We start from the raw sequence: 18,587 nt of genomic DNA on the forward strand, positions 1-18,587 counted from the left end.
GAGGAATTGCCGTTTCAAAGCATCGACGCCAAGATGATGCCCACTGATCCACCCAGGTGCCAGATTTGTCCAGAAGCTCCCGCAGGGGCCCTTCTCCCAGCGCAGGGTGGCAGGGTGTGCCCAGCACAGACCGGGCAGAGCCTCCCTCAATCCCTGCTCCGGGATCCTGGGGAGGGCAGCCGCAGCCGGAGATGGACTGAGCCGGGCTCTGCTCTTGGCACGGCTGCAGCCCCCGGGGCACTGCCAAAGCCAGCGAGGAGCAGGGGCACGGCTGGGGCCAGGGACAGGCAGCACGGCCCAGTACAAACCAGTACAAACCAGTATAAACCAGTACAGCCCAGTACAAACCAGTACAGCCCAGCACAGCCCAGTACAAACCAGTATAAACCAGTACAGCCCAGTACAGCACAGCCCAGTACAAACCAGTACAGCACAGCCCAGCACAGCCCAATACAACCCAGCACAGCCCAGTACAGCCCAGCACAGCCCAGTGCAAACCAGTATAAACCAGTACAGCCCAGTACAGCCCAGCACAGCCCAGCACAGCCCAGTACAAACCAGTATAAACCAGTACAGCCCAGTACAGCCCAGCACAGCCCAGTACAAACCAGTATAAACCAGTACAGCCCAGTACAAACCAGCCCAGCACAGCCCAGTACAGCCCAGTACAAACCAGTACAGCCCAGTACAAACCAGTACAGCACAGCCCAGCACAGCCCAGTACAGCCCAGTACAAACCAGTACAGCCCAGTACAACCCAGCCCAGCACTGCCCAGTACAGCCCAGTACAAACCAGTACAGCCCAGTACAACCCAGCCCAGCACAGCCCAGTACAGCACAGTACAGCACAGTACAGCCCAGCACAAGCCAGCACAGCCCAGTACAACCCAGCACAGCCCAGCCCAGCACACCCCAGGCACAGCTGCAGCTAAGGCTCCTGGCTGTGGTCACCTGGCAGCAGGTCACCAGCAGCCCTGGGGAGGCTGCCCAGGAGCTGTGCCCTTGCAGGGAGCTCTGTGCCCTGGCAGGGAGCTCTGTGCCCTTGCAGGGAGCTCTGTGCCCTGGCAGGGAGCTCTGTGCCCTTGCAGGGAGCTCTGTGCCCTGGCAGGGAGCTCTGTGCCCTGGCAGGGAGCTCTGTGCCCTGGCAGGGAGCTCTGTGCCCTTGCAGGGAGCTCTGCAGCGCCCAGAGCAGAGCAGAGGCAGCCCGGGCAGGGCCCTGGGGTGGGAGAAGAGCGGGCTGGGGGCTCAGGCTGCTGGCTGTGTCCCGTGTGACACGAGGCAGGGCAGGTTTGCCCAGGGCACAGCCGTGCTGGCCCCTCGCTCCCGGCAGTGACAGCCCCAGCCCCGATGGCAGAGACAGCCCCAGAGACAGCCCCAGAGACAGCCCCAGAGACAGCCCCAGAGACAGCCCCAGCAGCTGCATCCTGCCCACAACAGCCCTGGGGATTTCTGTGTATGCACACACACACACACACACACACAAGGAACCCTTCTCATTTCAAGCTGCGCTATTATGCTAACTACAGAGAAATAAATATGCCACACTGTAGCTAATAAGTGTCATTCACATCAGTATTTATTCCAAACATGTTTCCCCCATCACGTCTGCTCTGCGTGGAACTGCTCATCACTAAAGAGGAGACCTTTATTTCTAGTGATTTAAGCAGACAGGAGAGAGTTAGCAATTAAAGCACACTTTTGTAAAGTTTAATTCTCTTTATTCCAGCTACCAGGGAGCGTTATGTGCTATCTCTCTATTTCTGCAGCCACCAGCTACCAGCAGTTTATAGTTCAGCAGTTTGCAGGATGTGTTCTCTGGCCTGGGAAAGAGGCTGACTCTGATGGGCTCAGGCCCATCCTGCTCCACAGGACAGGGTCTGTCCCAGGATTTGGGCTCAGAATCATTTCTGATCACCTCAGACACCTTCCTGCCCTGAGCCCTCAGCCCCAGCCAGTGGCTGTGTGGTGGTGGCTGCAGGTGGCTGCTGTCCCAGGAGCTGTCCCAGCACTGCCACAGCAGGAGCTGCCAGCAGCCCAGGGCAGAGCCAGGCACCTGCAGCTCCTCCCTTCAGGGACTATTCCTCTGCTCATCAAAGGCTGGCCAGGACTGAATGTCATTCAGGAAAAGTATTTCAGAGCTAAAAACAGTCTCCTTATTTCTGCTTCCCTCCCAGAGCAAGCACCTGCCTGCAGATGGGTCTGGTGGTCCTGTGACACACATCTCCTCTTTCACCTGATGTGACACACACTGCACAGGGCTTCACATAAAACCCCAACTCCCGCTGCCTGGGACATGAAACTGGAAACAGAGTCAGGAATCAGCACCAGTGATGGAAAACAGGCGAGGCTTTGCCTTCTGCCCGAGAGGGGCAGGTCCATGAGCCCATCCTGGACAGAACACAGGTCCAGCACAAACAGCAAGGTGTGCAGTCAGCTCCAGCACCCACAGCCTGCCTCAGGCGGGGAAAAAGGGTCTCACTGAGGATAGCAGATGCTTAACTGAGGGGGTAATGCTGCTGCCCTAAGGAAGGGACCCCAAGGACTAAACGAGGGCCAGAACTAATCACCAGCCCACACAGACGTGGATCCTCACGTGTGGAGGATCCTGTTCTGGACATGTTACTGCAATGAGGAGACAAGCATCCATGGAAATGGCTGAGGTGTAGACAGAAAAGGAAAAAATAACCCTTAATTTCCCCCCCTTTTTTCATTCTTTTGGTTAAAGTCCTGATTTGTAAAGACACTGAAGACCTAAAGTTGTCACTGATGTTCCTGGACTTTGCTTTTTACACTGGCATGAGCAGAGCAGTGGACCAAACACAAACTGAGCTCCATCCATGGAGCCAGTGAGACTAAAACACTGCCCAAAGGTGGGCTTCAGCAGCAGCTTTTCTTTAACCTCATCCATCACCTACTTTTCCCCTTCTCCCAGATATCCTTGCCTCTTCCTGCTTACAGCCTGGTGCAGCTGAAGGCAGAGTTAACTTGCACCAGTGGAAGACAAGAAGAATGGCTGTGCCATGTTTCTTCCCCACAAATGTCAGGGCCAATCCCACTCCGATCTGCCTGGGGAGGTGAACAGGGAGGAGAGTTGCACATACACATTTCTATCCAGGATCACATACCAAGTGTTTCTGTGCTTTTGCCTTTTCATATTTTCTTATATAAAGGCAAGAGAGACATCTAGAGATGGGATTGCAAGGTCCTGGAAAAAAGTTTTCTGGAGAATGTGTTCACAGAGTGGGAACAATAACTCAAGTTGATTAAATACAAAAAAAATCAACCCCTAGTTGTAAATTATAAAGAGGAAATAGCAGTGGATTACAGAGTAGCAGGAATGCTTTCCATTTCCATGGCACTCACACAGAATTACCCCTAATCTGTTAAAAAAAGCAGCCTGAAAGTTGGGGGTGGGTCACACACCCCACTGGAGCACCTTGTCCAAAAGCAGACAATGTCACAGAAATGCATACACAATAATTAAGTGCAGCACCAGCAGATAAAAGCCTAAATAAAATGTAACTGAATAGACTAGGAACTTGAATCCTGCCCCAACACAAATGCACCAACAGCACCACTGCTCCATCTCTGCTCCCAGCTCCATCACTGCTCCCAGCTCCATCACTGCTCCCATCTCTGCCCCCAGCTCCATCTCTGCCCCCATCACTGCCTGCTCACATGGGCTGTGCTGAGGATCAGAATTACAGCCCAGTGCTGCATCGATACAAGAGCAGCACCTGTGCAGATAAAACATCAGAGGCATGAACAAGAACAGAGGCCACCAGCCTCTGGAACCCATCGAGTTCACTAGAACAGTTCTCCAGACTAAACTGTGGCTAAATCCATCGAGGTATTTACTGAGAGACCAATACTGACATTAATTGGCAGTAAGACACAGCCTTGTCTTGAGCCTAAATTAGCTAAACAGCATTAGACAAGCAGATGAGGAGGAAAAGGTGCATTTCCAGTGAAGCCACAGTCACCCACCAGACTCCTTAGCCTGCTGCAGTATTTTGCAGATCCACACTTATTTTCCCCTCCAGCATTACCTTAACTAGGCTCGAAGCATCACAGACAGAAGCAGCTCTCACGGTGGAGCAGGGCACAGGAAGGACGCTCCTCTCCTCGCACGGCTCTCGCTCCATCTCCAGCGATCGCAGGAGGGATGCTGCCCTCTCTTGACACCTCTCAGGCCCCAGTAAAGATGTGTCTGGGCCCGCAGCCGGCGGTGTTTGAACATCCTTCATCCTCTCCTCAGGCAGCGGCACAGGGAGCAATGGCTCACCCAAAACAGCGATCTGAGCCCAGAGGTGGGACTGGGCTGTGCCTCGCAGGGGAGTCACCAACCCTCTGCCAGCTACTCAGTTTCCTCACTGCCACCACTGACTGAAGTTCTGCCCCACTCTACCCCCGGGGCTGGATGCCGATGGCGAGAGCCGCCCGTGAGCACTGAGCAGCAGGAAGGGGCCGCAGGGCACAGCCCCAGCACGGCTCTGGGACATCCACAGGGCTGCTGTGCAGGCACACGGGTGCCAGCACTTCCACTTCTGTCCGGGACCAGGACACCCAGGACAGCACCAGGGCAGAACCCAGGGGCTCCCTCAGGGTACGCCCACCCTGCCAGTTTAACCCCCAAAAGGTCTGCCCCACAGGGGACTCCTCCATCACGGATGTTCTCTCTGCCCCACAACCTTATTCCCTCACTCTGAAACCCTGAAGAAATCCCAGAACAGTTGTTTCTTTGTGCCAAAACACAAAGCAGCTGCACGGCAACTACTCTGCCCAAAATTCTGGTGGTTTGAAAGATTTTCAAAGCAGAAATTTGAAGGAAAAGAATTATTATTCACCTCCCAACCTCAGTTACTCCTTCCACTGTATGATGTGGAACAAGTTTGTGATGTGAAGTCAAACTCTGACCATCTTAATTATTCCAGAACCCCACATCCCACAGCTTTTTTAAGCATAAACAGTGAACACCCTCTGGCAAGGCATCCTCTGTTACTGAGCCCAAAGGTGTAACTCTCAAATGGCACACAGTAACTGTGGAGACACAAGCACCTGTGAGGGGAGCCCACGCAGGACAGCTGGGATTAGCAGTAATTCAGCATCAGAGCTCCTCTGCTGAGCACCTCCTGCACAGTGACCCCAAATGTCACTTTTACAAGTACATTACATTATTAACAGGAACAGAATTGTGACCAGGGATGGTGTGGAACCCAAACATCATTTGAAGTGAAGCTGGAACTTGAGCACCATTGAAGAGCTGTTACAAGCACTATCACAGGCTCTGTTCGAAGTCATTAAAATACCAACTGGAAACACCAGAGTCCATTTGAACAATTTATTAGTATCCTCTTTTTTTACAAGTTTTAGAAAAAGAATCCCAGGATTTTGCCTCCTGTGTGTTTTCGTCTCGCCTCCTCGTGGTCCATGATGCCAGCTGAGGTTGTCAGTACAATGTACCTGCCAAGAGAGAGCAAATGGTCACCTCATCTCCCTGCTCCAGGCTGCTGCAGAGCTGACAGCACCACCTCAGCCGTGTTACAACAGTAACTGTTCCTGTGAGAATGCCCCAGTGCAATGAGACCTCACAAAGGCAGCTCCTCTCAGGAGCACAGCTCTGCAGCTCACAGGACACTGACAGACTGCTCTCAATTACCTGCCTCTGCCTTTGCACATTCCCACTGGGAAATCCCTGTCCAGCTGCTAGCATCCTCTGATGTTAGAAATCCTCTAGACCTGATGCTAGAGATCCTCTGCCAGCAGCACCCTGTAAACACTCCTAAAGCTCCCAGTGGGACACAGAGCAGTGAACAGGCAGGAGTTACTGCTGGAGAACAGAAACAGCACAGAACTGTAAATCCTGCCTGTCACAGGACAGACTGGCCAAGGCCATGGAGACTCTTCCAGCTCTGCCATCCTGCACTGGGATTTACAGCTTTTGATTCCAAATGCTTTGTGAAGAAAAGATACACTGGACAACAGTAAGATTTCCTGTGTTGTGGAGATTTGTTCAACAGAGGCCAGAAGTCTCTCATCACTTCATATCTGATTAATGTCCTTATTAATCTGGACAAGTACAGTCTACTTCCATTGACCTGTTAACTTACCTAACTCCTTCTCCATTTAAAACTGGCCATTCATAAAAACTGAACAGGTATGAGACAAGTCCTGTTTTCCATTAATTTTACCAAAGCCAAGCAGGAACAGATCCTTGCTTAGCACTGCACCTTTTAAAATTGGTTTAAAAGGGAATTTATATGGAGGATGGCTTTTTAGACTGGAATTCAACTCCAGGCTGATCAGAGGAAAGGTGCCAGGTGAGTCAAACTCAGGCAGTGTGTAACATTTTTACACACAACACACATTTGATCCTTCCTCATACTCACCCAAACTGACGGGAAGGCAGCAGGTTGTTCTGCCACTTTTCCAAATCCTTCAGCTGCACATCAAATCTGGGGCTGATTACACCACACTGCAAAAGAGGATTCCATTACAAACTGAAGAACTTTATGGATTTATGTGTGATCCCAGCTCCCAGCCCAAAGGACTTCACCAAGTGCTGTCACACACACTCAGTCACCTGCAGCACGAGTGGTGCTTCCCCCACCCAGCAACTCCACACCTTCCTCAGCCTTTCCTCCTCCTCCTCCTCACCTCAGCACCCTGAACTGCTTCTGGAGCTACACCCCCCAAGTAACACCCACTCCTGGGGGAGCACAAAAGCATGCTGTAACATCAGCAGAATTCCTGGGATTGCTCAGGGATATTCTGCCTCTAACCACCATACACAGTCAGCAAAAAAAATGTAGATTTTAACCAGGAAGAAATTACCATGCTCAGAAGTTACTGGAATTTTCAAGGGAATTGTGTTAGTGACCAACCAGCACACCACCAGTGACCTCACTGGCTCCAATTATTAACAACCATCCAACACCAAACCAGAAGCACACCTTCCTGCACTGTGCACACTTCTCTGAACTCAGCAACTGTTCCCTCACTGCAATGACTGAGAGAAACATTATATCCATTAGCCTGGAAGAGCCATGACAAAAACATCCTGGAAGAGTTCAAGGAACACTACCCTCAAAGCTGACCTACATCACTGTTATTACAGACACATAACACTGTAATTACTGCAGTAATTTGGGGGAGTCAGGACTATCTGCCTTACACACTCGTGCAATTTTCAGATGGCATATTTATTCATCAGGATGACAGCCCCCAACATATTCTGACCGAGTAGTTTTTCTGTTTCTTTACTGAAGAGCTGAACTGTAAACAGTGACACACAGCAAGTCACCACAGAATTGCACAGCTCAGCAGTCTGAGACATAAGCATTTAAAAATTTCCAAAACACACACCAATGCCTCGTATGCCCCAGGAACTTGACCAGTGCCAATTAATGTAACATTCAACTTTCCCTCACTGCAAGTGAAGCCCACCTGGCAGAGAAAGGAGAAAGGTTTGGCTTCTCCACATCTGCAGGTATCAAACATCAACTAGAAACCAACTCAGCTCCTACCTCTTAGGACAAGTTTGCCAAATAGCTTAAATATCAAAGAAACTGAGAAAGCACCAGGCAGCCAGAAAGCCTTTGAAGATAAATACACAGCACTTGCAAGCAGACTTCCCTGAAAGAGCATCTTACATACTGAGTTCAAAAGAAATGTAATTAGTGACCCATATCACTTTGAATCCAGACAAATTAACCACCCTTTCAACTGATAACATCCGTGCTACTCTTATGTACACAGATTCAAATCCCACCTTCTTTACAAGCAGTTCTTTTAGAAATGGAGCTGACTAACACAAAATTAAGAAAAATTCTGATTTAGAGACCTCTTTAGAGAACTGCAATTAGGAGGACAAATCCTACCTTGTTGAGTCTGCCTGTGAGGTTGACAACAATCTTTCCAGCTCTGTGGTCATCAATTATCTCGAATTCACCGATGTAACCTGCAGGAGCCCAGCAGAGACACTGAGACAGAGACAGTGACACGTGTAACACTCAGCTACAACAACAAAACGGATTAACTATGGGGCACCAAACTACTTCCAGCACCTTGATTCACTTCTTTTACCAGTTGTTTCTTTGTGCCAACACACAAAGCAGCTGCACGGCAACTACTCTGCCCAAAATTCTGGTGTTTTGAAACACTTTCAACGTAGAAATTTGAAGGAAAAGAATTATTATTCACCTCCCAACCTCAGCTACTCCTTCCACTGTATGATGTGGAACAAGTTTGTGATGTGAAGTCAAACTCTGACCATCTTAATTATTCCAGAACCCCACATCCCACAGCTTTTTTAAGCATAAACAGGAACCCCCTCTGGCAAGGCATCCTCTATTACTGAGCCCAAAGGTGAGACTGCAGGGGCAGCACCCTCAGCCCCCCGTGGGGAGCAGGGCCGGGACTCACCGTGCTTCATCATGACGGTGAGGAAGCGGACGATCACCTTGGAGCACGGCCGGATGAGCACCTGGCGCTTCCCACGCTTCTCTGCGTTGTTGATGCTTTTGAGAGCATCGGCCAGAACGTTCATCCGCACCATGGTGCCTGCGGGGGGACAGCGTTACTGCGGGGCTCCTCGGCACACCAACGCCGCAGCGCTTCTTTCAGGGCTACGTTTAGATCCAAGAGACCCAACCCTGACAGGAGGCCGCGTTAAGCCTTAAAAAGCGCTCTCGAGCTAAATAAGCGAACCCAGCCGCACGCTCAGCTGTGATCAAGAGGAGTCACCGCGACCATAACACGTCAGGGAATCTGACACAGTCAAATTTGGCTTTTTCAAAGCACACACACGGTTTCAAAACCACCATCCAGACACCATGTCAGCCATATGACACTTTTCTCAGGTAAATCAGTTAAAACCCATTTAAAACCCAAGTGCACAGTACCAATCCTGTGCACTGATTAGATCTTACGTGGTATTATGTTAACAGATGCCCAGACACAACAGTTCGGGAAGAAAACTCGGCAGCAGCTGTCCGATGTTCGCGAAAGGACGTGGGAGCAGCCCGAGCACGGCAGGGATGACTGGGCACTGCCCCCGCTCTGACACAGCCCGGACGCTGCCAGCACGGTCCCCAAAGGTGTCCCTGCCCCGGGCACTGGGACACATCCCGGGGCACACGAGGACTTTGGCCACTGAGACACCAACACGGCGCGAGCCAACTCCCGCCCCCGGTGAGAGCGGCCAGTCCCCGCGCCGGGGCCGCCTCCTCTCCGGGCCGCGCCCGCGCCCGCTCCCCGCGCTCCGCTACCTCCTCCCGGCCTCGCCGCACGATCAGCACGCCCTACAGTGCACCAGCTCCGCGGCCGCCCCGCGACCTGCCCGGCCCAGCTCCCCACAGCTCCGGCCGGGGCCCGGCCGCCGCCCCGGCTTCCCGCCGCGCATCGCTGCGGAGCGCGGGGCCACGGGCGGGAGGAGCCGCCCCCCAGCCCGCATTCCGGGGGCTCCGGACGGCGCCAGGGCAGGTGCCGGCGGCTCAAACCGGGCCAGGCGGGTAGGGCGGTGCCCGCTGCCCCTGGCGGCGCGGGCGGGGCGGGTGCGGGGCGCGGATGGCGCCGGGACGGGACGGATACGGCGCGACCGCGGTTCCGGCCTCACTCACCGAGAGCGCGATGGCGGAAAAGGAAGAAGCCGGGGCGCGCGGGGTGATGGGAGGGCCGTCGGCCGGGGGAGATATCGCGAGACTTCGCGTCTCAAGCCTGGCCCTCCTCATTGGCCGAGGCCGCGCGCCGCACTTCCGGAGCGACGCCGCCGCCCGGCTGCCATAGGAACGGGGACGCTTCGCGTGCGTAGGGCGGGGCGCGAGGGTCAAAAAGCTGCGCTCCGCCGGGCAGAGCGCGCCGCTGCTCGGCTGAGCCCGGGCCAGGACCGCGGAGCCGCGGGACGGGGACACGGAGCTGAGGCATGGGGACACGGAGCCGCGGCACGGGGACACGGAGCGGCGCTGGGCACAGCTGTGCCTGTATGGGCTGTGTCTGTACTCAGTTCGAACGCCAAAGGGGCACAGGGCAGTCGGTGCTGTGACCGCAGACGTGCAGCACCTAACCCGGGGTCAGTGCATTCCCCTACTCCCAGAACACAGCTTGGGGACACTGCGCAGTGTCACCGCTGGGATTCACACACCCACGATCTCCCCCACCGACCGGCTGTGCCACTTCAGCACGGCTCTTCCTCAAGCCTTCCCAGATCCCCTGCTTAACTGAAGAATGCATTTACACCCTCTTCGGTACACTGACAAGGAACAAGTCTTCAAGTAGTTTCTCTTTAGTCTGTATTTACCTATTCAACAGTTACAACAGACACTGAAGAGAGTTCATTTTAAAACAGTAAACTTTTAAAACATAAACACAGGTTTTAGCTTTTAAAAGAAAAAAAGTTCAGTTTTAAAAAAGGAGGGAGAGGTCATAGAAAAGCACAAACAATTCAGGCTTATTTACAGAATCAAACTCGGCATATTCAGAGTGATTTTGTATACAGACAAACATCCATAAAACCAAACGTGCTACAAGGCTCCATGACAAGAGCAGTTTCCAGAACAATCAGCTGTTAAGGTTACACACACCTTCACTCATTTTCTACAGTCTCAGTGCAATGAGTTTACACTACAGCTAAGTAACTCAGCTACAAATTTATATATTCCAGACCCCTACTCAACACATTCTCAGGTACACGCAGTCAGAAGCAAACAAATTCAGTGAGACAATGGAACCACCTTGTGCCCCATTTTAGATGTGCACCCTCGGCCATTCTCACTCAGCTAATTGTCCTCCTGCCACAAGGATCAGTAGTAACAAGCCTCCAAGAAGCATCAGCCTTCAGAACTGCCTCTCACACTTGCTGCAGCCACAATTAATGATTAGCAAAACTAACAGAGTTACAGAAGCACTATCAGGCATTTCAGCTCTGCTCTGGGGGGAGTTCTGCAGGGTCTCTTAGTCAGATGAAGACACTTAACAAGCCCCACACATCAAAGGAGAGGACCCCTCAGACAGGATCAGCTGCAGAACCCTACTCAGCACAGCAAGAGACAAACCCACAGCAGTTGCTGGAGTGACTTTTTCACTTCATCAGGGAGCCAATTAAAAAAAAAAAAAAAGTCAGTGAGCAGTACAACTTCTATTGTCTTAATTACACATTAATTCTCAAAACTGTTCCCAGGAAAACCTTTTACTAGAGTGAATAGCAGTTAATTCTTCATTCATTTTTCTTTTCCTTGTGCTTGAGAAGTTTGTTGATCTCCCTTTTCGCCATTCCAATGTACTTTGTGATGATCCCATGCTGGTTTAGTCCAGGAAACAGTAACAAGAAGCTTACTAGACAGGAGAAGGAGGAAAAAAAGAATTAATACTCTCTTAACAAGCTTCTGTCACTCTGCAATTCTTTGCTTCCCTTAAGCCCCACTGCTTGAAAAGAGAAAAGCAATAACCCTGCAATAAAAACACCCCACCACACTTAATCAAAAATTACTTCTACTGGTCTCAATCCATTTCAGACAGCTAACAAGAGATCTTTGTGTTTTGCATGCCCACACTTACCAATAAGATAGGTCAGAAAGAGATTGTGAACTTGCTGTCCAATCCAGGCAACCACAGCAAGAGTGAAGAGCATGGTCATGAAGTACTAGAAGAGAAAAGGGAAGAGCTAGCACAGACCTGTTGGGGATTCTCCCTTCCCTTCAGTATTTGGCAATACTTCGACATTTAAAATTGATGTGAAGTTTTCTGGCTCTTCCAAGAGTACTACTTATGCCCAGGCTGTGAAAATTGAGATTACAGGATGTGCAATTGTTTATTCTTGCTTATTTTCACACCATCAGCTGGACAGGGTGCATGTTCTTTTCTGCCAGCTATCCCTCAGTGCCAGGCTGTGCCATCCTCAGCGCTGCTCCCAGAGCAGGTTTTGGGACAGTGCCTCAGTAGCTCAAGCACCAGCTGACACACTCCTAAAGATCCAGTTCTTTGGGCAGTTTGTGCACACTGGAAACAGTCTGTTTACAAAAATTTAACTATCCAGAGAAAGCCAGTCTCCCTTTATCTTATCATCAAGGGCGTGCTCCTAAACTGCACAGAACTGCAAGTTTTTAAGTCTTGGATCTTACCACTCTGGGTCTGAATAAATGTGTGACCAGTAACAAGTCACAGCCAGAAGTGCCTGTTGTTTGTCTGGAATACCAGCTCACTCAGGCATGTGACTTGCTAAAATACTTCAGACAAAGCTAAATCAGACAAAATCTTAAAACAACAGAGATTAATTCCTAGAGCTCAATACCATTTTAGGCTTTTCCTCCTTCAGAGTGAAGAGGCGCTTCCACCAGCCAACAACACGGCGACGAGACTTCACCAGATTTCTGCAAATCTCATGGAACCTTTGCTGCTGTTCCGTGGTCCTTTCATTAAAGGGAGGGGGAAAAGCCAGAAACAAGAATTCAAGATTTAATTTAAAATTTAAAAAAATCTCCCATGGCATTTTCCCAGCAGTACAAATGCACCCACAGCACTTATCCTGGCCTTTGCTTTGCTTAGTTCGATACTTGATTGAGCACTGCAGTGGAAGTGGTATATAATTTTCCTGCATGCTGACTCTGTAATGTTCCTGTAAATTGACTCCTAAAGAGCAACCACATTCAAGCCAAAGACTACTGCCCCTCACCTGATACCACTGTGATACACACAAATAATGCAGAACTACATAACAACATTTATACATTAGTCATCCTAAAGCAGATACATTAAAATTCACCTTTAATTGAAAATTCTGTTCAAATTAGGTTCCTCTTCAAGTTACTGCTTTTATACAAGCCTTGCCTTTTTTCAAATTTGTTTCAATCACAATCAAATTCATACCCTCTGCATTAGTCTCTCTTTTATCACATTTACTACTGCCTCTTTCCAAACACACAATCAATACTCTTCCACATAATTTTACTTCTTAATATCTATTATCCATTAATTACTAAAAGCTAGTCTAGCAGAACTATCATGCTTAATGGAGAGTAAAGAATGTGCCTACTTCTTAAAAAAAAAATCTGTTTTTTTCAGAGGAAAAGGAACAATAAAGGTACATTGTAGTAGTTATCGTCCAGAAAAAGAAAAAATAACATGCTGCTACTGTCCTCACTTCATGTATTACAGAGATTGCTGGTTTCTCACTACAATGGCTCTACAAAGTAACCATTTGATATCTGCAAATCAGATACCCATTTTGATAAAGATGATAACTGCACTCAAGAAACAGTTTCAATTGAAGCTTTCCTCACCACTTATTAGAGCCAAAGATTCGAGGAGCAAGAGCAGGAACCAGGTAATCAGCCAAACAGAGGAACATAACAAAACAGGAGACACCTGAGAGAACTGATGGGTCCAAATAGTAGATCATCCTGCAGAAAGAGGAGAAATGATTTCTGAGTGCTCAGACTGTTAAATACTGGACATGTTTGGTCACTTCTTCAGACTGGCTCAGCGCTTCCAACAGTAAACCTAATCTCTTGCCTAACCTAAAAAAAAATTAAAAAAATGCCTTTTTCTCTTAATATACCAGACAAGAATATGCTACAAGCAAATAAGGTACAAAGTTCAGTAGAAGTAAAAATTCATCATTGTTACTCTCTCAGAAATTGACACACAGTGAACTTAACACTGAAGGATGAAAATGAGTGAGTGAACATATGAAATAACCAGCTCTAATTTTGTTGCTCAAGTGAGGGAACTCAGATCCACTAGAGGCTGTCATTTGCTCTGTCTCTCCTGGGAGAGCCAGCCAAACCTGTTCTGGACAAGAGGCCACCAATCTCCACTCAAAGCAGTGCTGCATTTTCCCTGTTCAGTCTGCCATCACTCAAACACAGCAGAAGGGCAACTGATAAGAACCAGCTGATCTCCTAAGTGTCTGACACAACTGGCAGACTGCACAGCTGGCACCAACAGCTGTCTGTGCAAGGCAGTCAGGTCATCTTTACTACCATGTCACATACAGGCACATCCCAGTGCCTCCAGCACCTCTAATCAACAGGCAACACCCTCCCACCTTGCTGACTGGAAGTTACCTGCAGTCTTCCCTTTTCCCCTTTCTCAAAAGACATGACAGAGAATATAAAAAAAACCCAGTTTTGCAAAAAACCTGAAATTATCCTAAACACCACAGCAAAGAGGCAGAAGAGGATATTTTGCCCTATGGAAGCAAGCTTTCCATAAGGATCCTGCTGGTGGTGTGGAGGGGAGGGAAGCCAAAGGAGATCAGGAGGTCTGACTAAGAAGCAGGGTACAAAGAATGAGGGCAGAACATGAATGCAGCACTGAAGAACATTCAGCTGAGCACAGTAAAAACACCACCAATTGCTGCTGGCAAGCAGCTTTTGCAAAAACCACACCAAGCAGGATGTGACTCGTGTCACTTCCTATTTTCACTGCTTTTGGTTTTAATTTCCAAACAAGTTCACACGTTTTAAGAAACAACCTGGAGTTAAAGCCTTTCTATTAGACTTCTCCAGACGTCCTACTGGTTTTCTTAATAGGCTTGGTAGCATGAAGATGCAGTGATGCTGCAGGCTCCCCCCAGAAGGTACTCACAGGAAAGAAAAGGAAACAACACTCATCAGTGCCAGAGGAAACCAGGCTCGCTCCCAGCGAAGAACTTTATCTGTCATCAAAATCACTTCTCCCCATCCTTGCAACTGCTCTTCCAAGCTTGAGGTTTCAGCAGCCTACACAAAAAGAGAGGAAAACTCCTTTACTAACCAGAGTATCAAAATAATTCCCATACTGAAGCAGCTAAAAAAAACCCCAGTATGATAATTAAAGATCCCAGGCACAAATCTTTATGAGTAATTAAATTAGTAATAATAATGTCAGTTCTGTACTAAGACATTGTAGTAGTGATGGGATGATGATGATTAAACAGTCAAGATCCCAGCAGCACGTATAGGCCAAACAACACCTCCTCCCAGATTCTGCCAAGATGTTTGCCCCTAATCTCCCATTTACCACACCCCATCCCCCCAGATTAGCAGACAGGTTTTAAAGCCTAGCCAAAGCCTCTCAAGTTTTCAGTGTCAAAGACTAGAAAACTGTAATATGAGAACTATTTAAAAATACATGTATTTTCCAGGACAACTGTACCACATTAAACTGAAGTTTTCTAGCTGCTGTCCAAGGCCAGTTTATGAGGAAGATGGATAAAGACTCAGAATCCACAGTAAGGTTATCCAACTGGTCACACTTGGAACAGTTTTCCCACAAGTTTTCCCACAAGCTGCCCAAGACAGCCTTTTAAACTGAACTTCCTATGTGATTCCTACATTCCTCCCTACACCCCTCCTGCAAGGAGGACCTGTGCTGCCATCAGCTTGTTAAAGCTGTTAAACCCGAGGTGTGTCACATTTCACAGAGCTTAACAGCCTCCTCTCAGTGAGAGAGGGTATCTCAGAGATAACTAAACTCAGGTAGCCGTGAACAGAGCCGACTGCAGCCCGAGCAGTAAGCGGTGAAAGCCATGAAGACACGCACGTCTGCAGTGCAGAGGTAACAGAACAGGTTTCACTCTCAGCTAGGTGCTACACTCAGTTCCAGTGAGAACTCCGACGCCAACTAGAATAACAAGGGCACAGCTCCCTGGACTTTCTACAAACTCTGGAGCCTCCCCCCAAGCTCCGAGCCCCTGGAGCTGTTCCCTGTGCCCCGCCTGGGTGTGCGGCACCGCAGCGCCCAAACGCTGCCAGCCTCTGCCCCCTCACAGCGTTTTACAGCAACTGTTCCCATGGCCCACGGCAGCCGCTTACCAATTCAGGCATAATTCCATATGTACCCTGGCGTTTGTTTAACCATTAGCCTATCTTGGCCCGTTCAGTTAAGATGATCACCCAACGCCTGCCGCTCTCCCGTATCGCGGCGGGACTCGGTCCCGCAGCGGGAGGCTGCCCACGCACAGTCAGACACACGGACACTCCGACACGGACAGACAAACAGACACAGCCGGGGTAACCCCCGCAGGTGAGGCAACGCCAGGGGCTAGTGCGGGCTGCGGCCCGCGAGCAGCAGCGCAGCCGCCGCACCGGGCCCGGGCCTGCAGCCGCAGCGGCCGCCCCACGCGCGGCCCCGCGCCCGGCCCACAGCGAACCCCGCAGCCACACCGCGTCACCGCGCGGGGCCGAGCGGCCGCCGCCAGCCGCACCACGCTGCGGGCAGGGCGGAGCAGAGCGGAGCGGAGCAGAGCGGAGCACAGCGGGCCCCGCTCCGCTCCGCCCGCAGCAGGCCCCAGCGGCCCCCGGCCGCCCTCACCAGCTGGTAGACGCTGTTGTTGTCACCCTCCGCCATCTTGCGCCGCTCCCGCACCGCCGGCCACGCCCTCCCGCACCATGCCGCGCCGCCCCGTTTTATAGCCTCCGCGGGCCGCCTGGAGGCTGTGATTGGGCAGCCCCGGCGCCCCGCCGGCCGCCAATTGGCTGCTGGGATTCGAACCGCGAGGGGCGTGGCCGCGCCGCCCGCCCGCGCCGCAGTGCGGCTGAGGCGGCGCCGGGAGCGGCGGCCGCTGTGGGGAAGGGGCGGGAGCCCACAAACACCTCACCGGGGAGCTGCCTTGGAGGAGATATCTGAGTGTAACCTGTGACCGAACAGCGCTCCGTCAGCTGCGCCATGGCACTGGGTGACACTCATCGAATCCTTCCCTGAAACACCTCCGGGGACGGTGACTCCACCACCTCCCTATGCCGCCCCTTCCAATATCCAATCACACTGAGAGGAAATTCTTCCTCATGTCCGACCTAAACCTGCCGAGGCTCAGCCTCAATCTCTGTCCCCTTGTCGTGTCACTTCTTTCCCGGGAGCAGCCCAGGGGCTCCAGCCTGCTCCTGCCCAGCTCGCTGAGGTGACCCCGAGCCGCTTTTCTCCGGATAAACACCGTCAGCCCCTCAGGTGCTGCTCCTCACACCCGTGCCCTGATCCAGCCCTGCTCCTCACACCCGTGCCCCAGCTCCAGCCCTCAGGGTGCTGCTCCTCACACCCCTGCCCTGCCCCAGTGCCCTGCCCCGGCCTCCAGCCCGTTCTGAACCGAGGGGCCCTGAACAGGACACAACACCCTCAGCCCTCAGGTACTGCTCTTCCTCACACCCGTGCCCCAGCTCCAGCCCTGCTCCGGGCCGCTTCAGCCCATTCTGAACCGAGGGGCTCTGCACAGGACACACCCCAGCCCTCAGGTACTGCTCCTCACACCCGTGCCCTGCCCCAGCTCCAGCCCTGCTCCGGGCCTCCAGCCCGTTCTGAACCGAGGGGCCCTGAACAGGACACAACACCCCTGCCCTCAGGTGCTGCTCCTCACACCCGTGCCCTGATCCAGCCCTGCTCCGGGCCTCTTCAGCCCCTTCTGAACCGCAGGGCCCTGAAAAGGACACAACACCCTCAGCCCTCAGGTGCTGCTCCTCACACCCCTGCCCCAGCTCCAGCCCTGCCCCGGGCCTCCAGCCCGTTCTGAACCGAGGGGCTCTGCACAGGACACAACACCGTCAGCCCTCAGGTGCTGCTCCTCACACCCGTGCCCCAGCTCCAGCCCGTTCTGAACCTAGGGGCCCTGCCCGGGACACGGCCCCCGCCCTGCGGCCTCACCGTGCCCGGCACCGGGCAAATTCTGCAAATGGTGACATTAAAGCCCAGCAAGGCGCTTTATTTCCTTCAGAACTTGTGGCAGCAGGGGAATAAACACAGGAGAAAGGCACCGGGATATAAATATTGTTTCTGACTCAGCTTTCTAAACGCTTCAGGCACGTGTGTTAATGAGCATCATCACTGTGCCCAGGATGCAACACAAGGCTGTAATGAGAGCAAAAACAACATCTCGGGCACCAAAACTGCTCTGGCACCAGCCTCATGGAGACAAAAAAGAGGACTAAGGAAGACACTGTAAAGGCAAGTCTACGTCCATCCTGAATGCTTTGGTCTTTCACAGGGTGCTTCTCACTCACCTTAGAACGTATGTAAAGAACAGATTCTATACTGAATAACTTTGAAATTCACACTCCTCTAAAAGCTAACAGTATTTTTGTGTGACATTTTGTAAATGGTGGAGTTCACTCTCAAAATCTGTAATTTTACCACAGCAAAGCTCACACAAAAGGTGACTTCATAAGGAAGTGATGATGCCAGCAATTATTTTATCAGTGTTTTAAAAGAGTAGAGCCATACAGAAGCATGACCTCATAGCAACCTTCCAGTGTCTGAAGGGAGCCTGCAAGGAGAGGGATTCTTCATCAGGAACTGGAGTGACAGGAAAAGGAGTAATGGGAACTAATTGAAAGAGGGGAAATTTGGGTTTGATATTAGGAGGGAATTCTTTACCGGGAGTGGTGAGAACAGGTTTGCCCACGGAGATTCAGCCCTGGGAGATGTCCCTGCCCACGGCAGGGCCTTGGGACTAGAAGGTGTGTAAGGTCCATTCCAACCCCTCACTGTGTGATGCATTTCAGTTCCTACGGCTGTTTGCAGTGCCCTGCACCAACAGCTCTGGCTACGAGATACCATCAGCCAGTTCCTGCTTTCACCCATTTATGTGACTCACCACAAAAACCCCAACACTTACCAATGGA

The 18,587-nt window shown here is 51.2% G+C and overlaps 2 protein-coding genes across 5 annotated transcripts; both read right to left on the reverse strand.

The window, feature by feature from the left end:
* Positions 1-5,154: 5,154 nt before the first annotated feature.
* On the reverse strand, positions 5,155-9,713 carry RPS15A (ribosomal protein S15a). 2 transcript variants are annotated; one of them, XM_066330334.1, is made up of 5 exons: positions 9,621-9,706; positions 8,425-8,562; positions 7,881-7,960; positions 6,390-6,475; positions 5,328-5,463 (listed from the first exon to the last, which is right to left on the reverse strand). In XM_066330334.1, the coding sequence occupies exons 2-5, from the start codon at positions 8,555-8,557 to the stop codon at positions 5,370-5,372; spliced, it is 393 nt and encodes a 130-aa protein (XP_066186431.1). In that variant the 5' UTR covers positions 8,558-8,562; positions 9,621-9,706; the 3' UTR covers positions 5,328-5,369. The 2 variants fall into 2 exon arrangements, with proteins under 2 accessions (XP_066186430.1, XP_066186431.1); XM_066330333.1 differs by lacking the exon at positions 6,390-6,475 and having other exon boundaries at positions 5,155-5,463; positions 9,621-9,713.
* Positions 9,714-10,272: 559 nt separating this feature from the next.
* Positions 10,273-16,372, reverse strand: ARL6IP1 (ADP ribosylation factor like GTPase 6 interacting protein 1). Of its 3 annotated transcripts, none has more exons than XM_066330331.1 (6): positions 16,291-16,372; positions 14,584-14,717; positions 13,278-13,394; positions 12,287-12,404; positions 11,554-11,638; positions 10,273-11,331 (listed from the first exon to the last, which is right to left on the reverse strand). In XM_066330331.1, the coding sequence occupies exons 1-6, from the start codon at positions 16,324-16,326 to the stop codon at positions 11,213-11,215; spliced, it is 609 nt and encodes a 202-aa protein (XP_066186428.1). In that variant the 5' UTR covers positions 16,327-16,372; the 3' UTR covers positions 10,273-11,212. The 3 variants fall into 3 exon arrangements, with proteins under 3 accessions (XP_066186428.1, XP_066186427.1, XP_066186429.1); XM_066330330.1 differs by having other exon boundaries at positions 13,275-13,394; XM_066330332.1 differs by lacking the exon at positions 13,278-13,394.
* Positions 16,373-18,587: the final 2,215 nt, after the last annotated feature.

Source organism: Sylvia atricapilla, chromosome 15 (assembly GCF_009819655.1).
Source record: "Sylvia atricapilla isolate bSylAtr1 chromosome 15, bSylAtr1.pri, whole genome shotgun sequence".
Taxonomy (NCBI): domain Eukaryota; kingdom Metazoa; phylum Chordata; class Aves; order Passeriformes; family Sylviidae; genus Sylvia; species Sylvia atricapilla.